Here is a 10,180-nt window from a genome sequence, read left to right on the forward strand (position 1 = left end):
ATACCCGTCCCCACGCGGGGCTGGGGCAGCAGATGTTCAGTGGCTGCTCTAATCCCCCACTGAGCCGGGCGCTCCTCTCACTCGTTTAAAGCGACACACACGAAAGAGAGAAAGCCTAACCAAGCAGCATCTCCAAGCCCTCTCCCTCCAGGCCCAGGCCATCTGTGTGGGTCCAGAGTCTTCCCGAGGGCGTCCTGCCAGGCCAGCAGAGTTCCTCTCCTGGACCTGTGGGGGCCTCCTCGCCCTCTGCTTCTTGGACTGGGCCACTCTGGAAAGAAATCAATTTTCTCGGCTTCCTGATACGAGTTCAGGCTGGCCGTGTGGGGCTCGAACTCCAAAATCCCCAGACCCCCTCCTGCCGGCTGCACCCAGAAGCTTGGCACACCCCCCGCAGCCACGCCCCACCCCTTCCTGTCCCTTGATTAAGGAAGCAGCTCAAGGCCTCTGGTGTGGATCCCCTTCATGCTCACTGGCCCTGGGGCTGAGAGGCACTTTCCCTGCCTCACTTCAGGTGGAGGGCCGTGCTGAACCTCTCGGCAGAAAGTGACAGCAGATTCCAACCAAGTAAACAAGAGAAACCCTCTCCAGGCAAGCTCCTCAGGGCTGAAGTGCGGCCCCCGTCCTATCTGCGGTGCTTCTGAGCCAAATATCAACAGCGTCTCAGCGATGATCCATAAACCAAAATAAAGCAGACAGGGAACAACACGCTGATTTGGGGTGGCTGGAATTCCCGAGCAGCATGAGACGTCATCAGCAGCTGACGCTCCAGCAGTCACTGGGGGCCTGGCATGGTTCCCAGAGGCCCTTTCCACATGGGAATGCGGAGGACCGGGGGGCTCAGTGAGCAAGGACCCTGAGAGGGCAACTCTCGCGGGCCTTAGAAGCCCTCTCCAGCAGGAGCTGTCCTCTCAGCCGGCACGCCAATGGCAGTGGCGGGTAACGGTCACTCCAGGTGCCAGTCTTATTTCGGGGGAACTTGTACATCACCCTTCCCAGTCAGAAGTGGGAAAAAGCAAGTCTCTCCACATAAACCCAGGAAGTCCAGACACTGCCGCCCAGCCCCTCCCCCAGCTCCTGGGTCCAGTGAGAGCGGCAGGCGCCTGTGGGGACACGACCTGAATGACAGGCCCTGGTGGCCAAGAGCTCCCTCCGCCAGTTCTCAATGGAAGGGGGAGGGGGTGGCTGTCCTGGCGCCCTGCCCCGAGCGAGCCCTGGGCCAGAGCCCCGGCACACACACAGTCACAGGCAGACACACACACAGACACATCCACCTACACAGCCACCCGCACACCCAGGCTCCGGTCAGCCACCCGCTCGGCCCCTCGTCCCGGAGGGAAGGTGCAAGAGCTCCCACGTCCCCAGCAAAGGAAGTGTCCGGGTGTCGCACTCAGCCAGGCGCGGAACCCCAAGCTGGGTGTTTCTAGCACCTAAAATTCTCACATCCGGAGAGCCCCCGAGCGCGCGCTCGTGCACACGCAGATACGCAGTCCCTGGGGACCAGACCCAGGTCCGGCGGAGCACCTCCCCCCGCTGCAGTCGACCCTGCCTCCGGGGACTAGGGGACGCCAGCGGCGGGGCGCTGCGTCCCCCAGGGCCACCGGCCCCCTCGGCCCAGCCCGCCCTCGGGGCAGGCGGGGAGAGAGCCGCTGCTGGGCGTCTCTGGTGCTGGGGAGGGGGCCGCGGCTACGCTCTCTCGGGGTGAGGAGGGGGCCGCAACCGGGGAGCGCGCATCGCTGGAAGGCGCCAGGGCCGTGGACCCCAGCGAAGGGGCTGGGGACCGGCGGGGCCGCCGCGAGCCCCCCGAAGACTCCGCCGCCCCGCCTGCTCCTGCGAACTCACCAATCTTGATCTTCACGCTCTGGAAGACCCGGAGCCCCTCTTCCTCCACCGCCATGCTGGGTCCGCCGGGATCCGCGAGCCGAGTCCCGCGGAGCAGCCGGAGCCCGAGCGGCGGCGCAGTCCCCGCGGTCCGGACTAGACCCCGCGCCCGCGCGCCCGCTCGCTCCGCCTCCTGCCCCGCCCACACGCCGCCCATTGGCCGGGGACGCGGGCGGGGGCGGAGATGCCACGCCCCCTGCCCCGGTCGCTCAAAGCCCGCCGCGGGGCGGAGGCGTCACCGTCCGGCCAACGGAGCGATCCCAGCCGCTCATTGGTTGAGGGCGAGGAGGCGGGGCGGGGAGGCTCAGCCCACATCCCAGGCCCGAGGGGCTGGTTCTGTATCCCCGAAGCATCCCAGGAACCACACTGGTATCCTGGCCGGGCAGCGGGGAGTGCGGGGTACAGGCCGGCGGCGAGAGCAGGACGGGGGTGCAGTGGGAAGCAGCCGGAGGGGCGACCGGGCTGGTTGCTGCCGGGGAAACAGGCTGAGCAGCCGGGTGTGCGGGGGGCGGCGAGTGTCGCTGGGTGTGGGGACCAGTCGGGGGCGTGGGAGGGAAGACACATGCACAGGGATTTAAGAAACGCAAATCTAAAGATGGAAACGGGAAAGAATTCCGCGGCCCAGCTCACCCCCTCAGAGTAGGCGCTGCAGGCCACCTGGGATCTGGAGCAACGGGCAGTCCTGGTGAGACCCCATCCCTCCAGCTGCCAACCTGCCCGGCCCGGGCCTCGGGCCACCCTGGCTCCTAGCTTCTCACAAGGCCAAGTGCACTCCAGTCTGTCCTCCCTGCCCCCAGGCTACCATCCTCAGAGCATTTTCTGTATCTACTGACTTCACATCCTCTTCCCCTCCTCTGGCTTCACAAGCACACACACACTCACACACACACACACCAGAATACAAGCATAATAAAGAGAGAGGCCTGTTCTCTTTGTTACTTTTCCTCACGTCCTTAAAGAGATGTTAACGTATGTGTTGAGAAAAGTTAATGATCCTCTTTACCCAGACTATTTGAGCCTCCTTCCAGGCCCTCAGTCATCTCTTGGAGGTTATCTGCTCAAGAGCTTCACAGGAGGTGTTTACTGGGGTTTAACAGGAAGGTTAGGGCAGCAGCCCTCCCTGGTCCAGGCCCCAGTGAGAGCTGCTGCACCCTACTGCAGACCTTGGGGGCTCCTGCAGTAAGCCAGGCTTCCTTTGATCTGAACTGGGAGGGCTCTGCCTCCATCTGGGGAACTGGAAAGCACCCCCAGCTCCCAAGTTTCTCAGAGGATCTGCTTGAGCCCTGGGAGCCGGTGCCTTGTTGACCAGCTGCTCTCCAGGGCAGTCTTCCTTCCCTCGCCCCCTCTCAGGACGCCCCTTCTGAGAACACTTCCAAAAAAGGCCTGCACACTCCGATCTCTGCTTCGGAGTCTGTTTCCAGAGAAACCAGCATAAGACAGTTGGGGGCAGGAGTGTTCTAGGAGTGGCCTCTGTGATGGGGTTTGAGAGCTAGGAGCCCCCTGCCTGCCAGTGACTGCATCTGAGCTGAGCATGGGGGAGGCACAGTGCAGTGCAGCGTTTCAGGCTCTAGGGAGGCTGGGAAAAGCAGGAGTCACCTGGCTTTGGAACCGGGGGGTTCTTGCTGAGGGCGAGGCAATGAGAAGATCACCCATTTAAGGAAAATGTGACAAAAAGCTTTCTTTGTCACCATGTAACTCTCCTACAACCAGAGAAACCAAAAAGCTGTGGGTCAGAGTGAGGGCTTAATCACGAAAGTCCCAGCGCCCCAGGGCCACCTGCAGGCCCAGCCCGAGGAAGGCTGCTGTGACCCAGAGGCTTGATGAGCATCCTCTGGACTAAGGCACTCAGAACCTTGAACCCCAGCCTTCCTAGACTTTTTGCCCTTGCAGAGGTGTGCCCCTTCCCCTGGCACAGGCACACGCACCCTCTGTGCTTACGGATGCTGGGGGAGGGCGCTGTGCCCTGCGCCCATCTCCCCTCCCCAGCACAGCAGCCTCTCGCAGCTGGGGAAGTGCTGGATCTGCACATGTGGGAAATGTGCTGGAAGGACCGGGGAGCAAAGTCAGGAGCAGAGCCAGAGAGCGCTGGGCCCAGGAGAGGACTGCCATCACGGGGGACCAGGTTAGAGTCCCCTGACACAGCGTCGCTGGACCATGACCGGGATTCAGCACCCTGGCCGGGACTCCACACCCCTTGTAGGGCCTTTGGAAGCTTGTAAGAAGCAGCAGTCCACATGAATTGAAGTGGAAATGCCCAGTGGTTGTGGCAGACAGCTGAGGACAGCATCCTGAGGACAGGAGCGGAAATAAGCTCCAGGAGCCCAGGAAACCTGGTCAGTGCCTAGGAAAGCCCAGGAGACGCTCCATTTCCAAACGCAATGAGGGATGTGCTGGCTGTGCAGGACTGGGTGGAGGGCCGAGACTTCGTTACAGGGAGCCCTGGGCTCATGGTGAGCATGACGAGGCGGTGACATGATAGAGGCCAGACGGTGACGTTTAACTTCGGAAGTCACTGGGAGCAGTTACTGTGCAGCAAGGCTGCAGCGGTGGCCCTGATGTGCCGAGCTGGAAGAGCTACAGCGATGGTCAGGCTAGCGTGGCGTCGGGCAGGACAGAAGCCAGCCAGCAGGAGAACTACTCAGTTTATGCAACCAAAGAAAGCTGAAGACAGGACTCAGGGGCCCAGGAAAGTTGCTTCAGTAGAATGTCACAGCCCCTTACCCAGTTTCCAGGCGTGAGCCAGTTCTCATCCCAGGGACTACCCACTGGAGGAGAGGACTACATTCCCTGGGGCCTCCCCCAGAGGGGCCTGTGGCCATTTACGCAGGTCATTCCACTTGGAAAGGGAAACACCTAGACGTCTGAAGAGCCGCTGAGCCAGGTTCTGAGTTGAAGGATCGTCATGCCCCTCTTAGCGTGAACCCTGTGAGGTCCAGGAGAACATGGGGCTCGGGGCCAGGAGCAACTCGCAGTGAGCCCCCGGGCTATCACTTCTCTGCACTGCAGGTAGGGGACTGGTAGCGACGCCTGCTATGGCTGCAGAGCACCCACCTTGGTCCCTTGTTGTGTGGGTGAAGAGCCATCCCAGCAAGGAAGGCCGAGATGGGAGATCAAAAAGGATGACGCGTGCTGGAGGGAACATGGAGATCGAGACGTGGAGGAAGGGCCTGATGGTGGTTTAGTTCACAGTGCCATGTCTGAAGCCAGACAGGTTCCAGACAATGACACTGAACCCCCAAGGTCTCTAGCGTAGGGTCCCCCCACGTGGTTGCAGCTGCCGGGCCAGAGGTGGTGCACAGCCAGACCTCTGAACTGTGGTGTGTGGCCACGGGGCTGGGGACGCCCTCTTCTGACCCCACACAAGGGGGAGAATCAGAAGCAGGCTATACCACATGGCACAGACTCTAGCAGACCCTAGACCGTCTCCGTACCCTCAGGCTTTCCTGCTCTCTGTTGTAACACAGCCGAAAGAGATCTGGACGGGCCGCAGAGCATCAGTTTGGTTTGCCATACTGATGACATCACTTTAATCAGATCAGAGGAGCAAGAAGCTGGCAGTTCATCAGAGGGTCTGAGAAGATATGTGCGCTCTGAGACACATGAGCTCAGAGAGTCAGACATAAGTTCACGGAGACGCAAGGGTTCCCACATCAGTGGGGCCAGGTGTTGTTGAGCACCTCGCTTTCCATCTGAGAAGCACGGAGATGCATACAGCATCCTTTTTGACTCCTTCTCTGAGAAGACTCACCCCCACAGACCATGCAAGTACCATGCCTCTCCAGATCTGTGTTCTGCTCAAAGGGATTGATCCTTCTTTCCTAAACCAGAATCTGTTCCCTTATACCTGTGATTGTAAGAGACAAGAAGACAGAGAGGGATCAAAGGGAAAAGTGATGACTCGCAGAAAACACCTGTACTCTTTTTTGTTTATAACTCACAGTTACCATGTTCCCTCTTCCATAGAATCCTCTATTGCACCTGACCAAAATATTTATTGAGAAGCACCAATCTACCAACAAATGGATATTTGTGTATGGCTAAAATAGCATTGTGGACCTTCCCTGTAGCTCAGATGGTGAAGAATCTGCCTGCAAGGCAGGAGACCTCGGTTTGATCCCTGGGTCAGGAAGATCCTCTGGAGAAGGGAGTGGCTACTCACTCTAGTATTCTTGCCTGGAGAATCCCATGGACAGAGGAGGCTGGCGGGCCACAGTCCATGGGGTCACGAAGAGTCAGACATGCCTGAGTGACTAACACACACACAATAGCATAAGTAATTTTTTTCATATCTGCTCAATCTACTTTCAAAGGATTTGAAGTGACATGAAATAAATGACCAACAGACAATGCATAATTAAAAGCATATCAAAAATATGTTGAAGGAAGAAATTGTTGCTTCTAACTTGTGTAGTGAAGGCAGCTACTGCAATGGACGCAGAAGTCAGCTCTGAGTTTCCTGGCAGTCAAGGTGAGAAGGGGAAGATGGAACGCACTGTCTCATATACGTCATTGCCTAGTGAAGGGAAGTGTGCTCATGTTTCAGAAAAGACAATATTTTGGAGGAATTTTTAAGATAATCTTTTTCCATAAGGGATATTCAGTGAGTCAGGGAGTGACTTCCCATCTTTAACAGTGGGGTTTGCTGCTCTGCTCATAACAGTGTCTGGAGCATAGTAAAAGCTCAGCTGGTCCTTGTTGAATGACTGTGATAGTTCTTTCCACTGTCACATGAAAAAAAATTTGGAACATAATTTGTTGTTCAGTTGCTCAGTCATGTCCAACTCTTTGCAACCCTATGGACTGCAGCACACCAGGCTTCTCTGTCCTTCAGCATCTCCCGGAGCTTGCTCAAACTCTTGTCCATTGAGTTGTTGATGCCATCCAACCATCTCATCCTCTGTTGTCCCCTTCTCCTTCCTCCTTCAATCTTTCCCAGCATCAGGGTCTTTTCTAATGAGTCAGCTCTTCACATCAGGGGGCCAACATCTTGGAGCTTCAACTTCAGCATCAATCCTTCCAATGAATATTCAGGATTGATTTCCTTTCGGATGGACTCGTTGGCTCTCCTTGCAGTCCAAGTGACTCTCAAGAGTCTTCTCCAACACCACAGTTCAAAAGCATCAGTTCTTTGGCGCTCAGCTTTCTTATAGTCCAGCTTATAGTCTAACTCTCACATCCATACACGACCACTGGAAAAACCAGAAGTTTGACTAGGTGGACCTTTGTTGGCAAAGTAACGTCTTTGCTTTTTTAATATGCTGTCTAGGGTGGTCATAGCTTTTCTTCCAAGGAGCAAGTGTCTTTTAATTTTATGGCTGCAGTTACTATCTGCAGTGATTTTGGAGCCCAAGAAAATAAAGTCTGTCACTGTTTCCATTGTTTCCCCATCTGTTTGCCATGAAGTGATGGGACTGGATGCCATGATCTTCGTTTTCTGGATGTTGAGCTTTAAGCCAGCTTTTTCACTCTCCTCTTTCACTTTCATCAAGAGGCATTTTAGTTCGTCTTCACTTTCTGCCATAAGGGTGGTGCCATCTGCATACCTGAGGTTATTGATGTTTCTCCCGGCAATCTTGATTCCTGTTTGTGCTTCATCCAGCCCAGCATTTTGCATGATGTACTCTGCATAGAAGTTAAATAAGCAGGGTGACAATATACAGCCTTGACGTACTCCTTTCCCAATTTGGAACCAGTTCATTGTTCCATGTCCAGTTCTAACTGTTGCTTCTTGACCTGCATACAGATTTCTCAGGAGGCAGGTCAGGTGGTCTGGTATTCCCATCTCTTGAAGAATTTTCCACAGTTGTGATCCATACAGTTGAAGGCTTTAGTGTAATCAATAAAACAGAAGTATATGTTTTCCTGGGATTCTCTTGCTTTTTTGATGATCCAACAGATACTGGCAATTTGATCTCTGGTTCCTCTGCCTTCTCTAAGTCCAGCTTGAACATCAGGGAGTTCACATCCTGCTGAAGCCTGGCTTGGAGAATTTTGAGCATTGCTTTGCTAGTGTGTGAGATGAGTCCAAGTGTGCAGTAGTCTGAACATTTTCGGCATTGCCTGTCTTTGGGATTGGAATGAAAGCTGGCCTTTTCCAGCCCTGTGGCCACTGCCGAGCTTTCCGTTTCATAAAGTTCAGCCTAGTTCTCTGGCGGTTTACTTGGGCTCTTAGGAGTCAAAGGAGGTGTCTCTGGTGGCCCGATAGGTGCAAGAGAAAGCATTCGGAGAATCCAGAGAGAAGAGGAATAACACCCCTGAATAACCTTCCTCCAGTATTTGTTGTTTGCCCCACACCGAGGAGAACAGCCTTAAGCATAGGTGTCTGTACTGAGCTTCCTGTCAGATGCTCTGAGCTGCTGGTGGAGGGGAGGCCCGGCTCGGTGGCCTGTGAGGAGACTGGAGCTGGGCCACTGCCGGCCCGGGAGCTGCTCCTGGGAAGGGGGTCCATGCTGCTTCCCCTCCTGGCAGCTCGTCACAGAGTCCAGTGCCCAGTAAGCCACAGCACCTCTTTTGGAAGCTGGGAAAATCCGCCGGTCAGCTCCGTCCCTCTCTTCTCCGTCCGCAGTGAGCGGGAGGCCTCACTTTGAGACTCAGACATAAGATGGAAGCGCCCAGGGCTGCCGATCCCTGTGGGGAGACAGCCGCCCTGGAGCCGCCGTGGTGAGCAGCTGTGGGAAACATCACCTGCTGCGTAAAGCCAGTGAGGTTTAGGGATCACCAGGGACGGGGGAGCCTGGTAGGCTGCAGTCTATGGGGTCGCACAGAGTCGGACACAACTGACGCGACTGAGAAGCGGCAGCAGCAGCAACAGGGGCAGCCCAGGCCTGGCCCAGCCTCACGAGCAGAAACCCTAAGAGTTTACGTGGGATGCCTTTGATCAGTAGAATGCGCCTGTCAATCTGAGTAACAGCAAAGTGTGATTGCAGGCATCTAACAGATTTACCTGTCATGTAGAGTTAGGTAATGTCATGATTGCTTATGATGAAGAATATTTGCTCAAAATATCTATGTTTTTATCATAAAAAGTTTAACTTTTTATTTTTTTACCTAATTTGCCAAATATCAAGAGATTCTTTGAGGATACCCCTGAAATCAGCAGCTAACTAGGCCCCAAGCCTTGCCTTCTTAGTTATAGCAGGAGGGTATGCGTTTTTTCCTCTAAAGTCTTCATCAAAGCATCCCAGAAGAAGCTAGAAGGAGAGGCGTGGCTACCTGGCACAGACCACTTGGGGCAGAGACTTGCTGTCGCTGTTTCCTCACCATAGAATCACAGCACAGGCTTCAAAGGAGAGATCCCAGGAGCTCTGGAAACCCCTGCCTCTGACCACAGACTCTTCCTCTGTAGAGCCCTGGGCTGCAGAGACCCAGCGATAAAGCTGCCTTGGCCCAAACTGCTCTGTAGGTTGTTAACAATTGAGCAAAACAGACTTCTTCTGCGGCCAGGAGGAGCTTTTGTGAAACGCTGGATTGGGAGATGCAACATCGTAGTACAGGAACGTGAAAGGAGCAAATGGGCCCTGCGTGCCCGTTACACTTCCTCCATGGTGTGGCTATTATTTATAGGCAGTCTTCCACGGTGCTGTGCAGGCTTGCACGAGTATTTGCTGTTTAGATATTGCTTTGCTGGGCACAGGGCGCGTGTCCGGAGGCTGTGGATCCCGTGGGAGTACCACGACTATGGTACTCCAGTCGCCTCAGGCAGGCGGCAGCCCGCTGTCTTGGGCACCCCTCGGGCAGGCTCGGCCTGGAGAGGTGGGGGAAGCAAGCAGAGGAGATGATCCTGGAGGTGGACACAGCCTCGAAGCTGTGAACTCAGTGGCGGCACTTGGTGAAGACCGGAAGCCCATTTCCAAGGTCGCTCTGGCTCGGTGGCCGGCCCAGCCAGGACTGCCTCTCACCCCTCATAGAGGCCGTTGCTCCCAGCTTCAGGGCTGCAGAAAGGGAGTGGACGGGGGCCACTGGCCGGACCAGGCATCCCACAGAGGCAGGGAGACCGGGCGGGTCAGGCGCAAGCGTGGCATCTGGGAGCACGAACGCAAGTCCGTCAGCTCTGCGTGCGGCCGTGAGGGGCGGGTGCTGCTTCTATTAACGTGGGCCCCTGACACCCACTTCGGTACCTTCCATCCCTTCCAAACGGTTTGATGTGAACAGAACTCTTCTCCCCTTGTTGTCTCTAAGTGTCTTGGTCTGTGAAAATGGGCCAGCAGTGCCCTCCCAGAGAGAGGCTCTGAGGACCACGAGGTGCTTTGCTGGCATTTGGTGCTCAGGACAATTCAGTGGTTTCTGGTTGAGGGTGGGGCAC

General features: G+C 55.9%; 1 protein-coding gene across 8 annotated transcripts in view; it reads right to left on the bottom strand.

Moving 5' to 3' along the window:
* Window positions 1-10,180, bottom strand: part of RASA3 (RAS p21 protein activator 3) — a 101,136-nt gene that overhangs the window by 76,342 nt on the left and 14,614 nt on the right. For 4 of the 8 annotated variants that reach the window (XM_042255114.2, XM_060394248.1, XM_027973830.2 and 1 more), the window contains exon 1: window positions 1,840-1,976. The exons of 3 other annotated variants lie outside the window; for them this stretch is intronic. Coding sequence is in view for 4 of the 5 variants with exons in the window: in XM_060394248.1 (XP_060250231.1) it covers window positions 1,840-1,894 (55 nt within the window). In the remaining variant the exon portion in view is untranslated. Of the gene's footprint in view, window positions 1-120; window positions 345-1,839; window positions 1,977-10,180 lie in introns of those variants that run through there. One more of the 8 variants, XM_060394244.1, reaches the window with a different exon arrangement.

The sequence above is a fragment of the Ovis aries genome, chromosome 10 (assembly GCF_016772045.2).
Source record: "Ovis aries strain OAR_USU_Benz2616 breed Rambouillet chromosome 10, ARS-UI_Ramb_v3.0, whole genome shotgun sequence".
NCBI classification, from domain to species: Eukaryota; Metazoa; Chordata; class Mammalia; order Artiodactyla; family Bovidae; genus Ovis; species Ovis aries.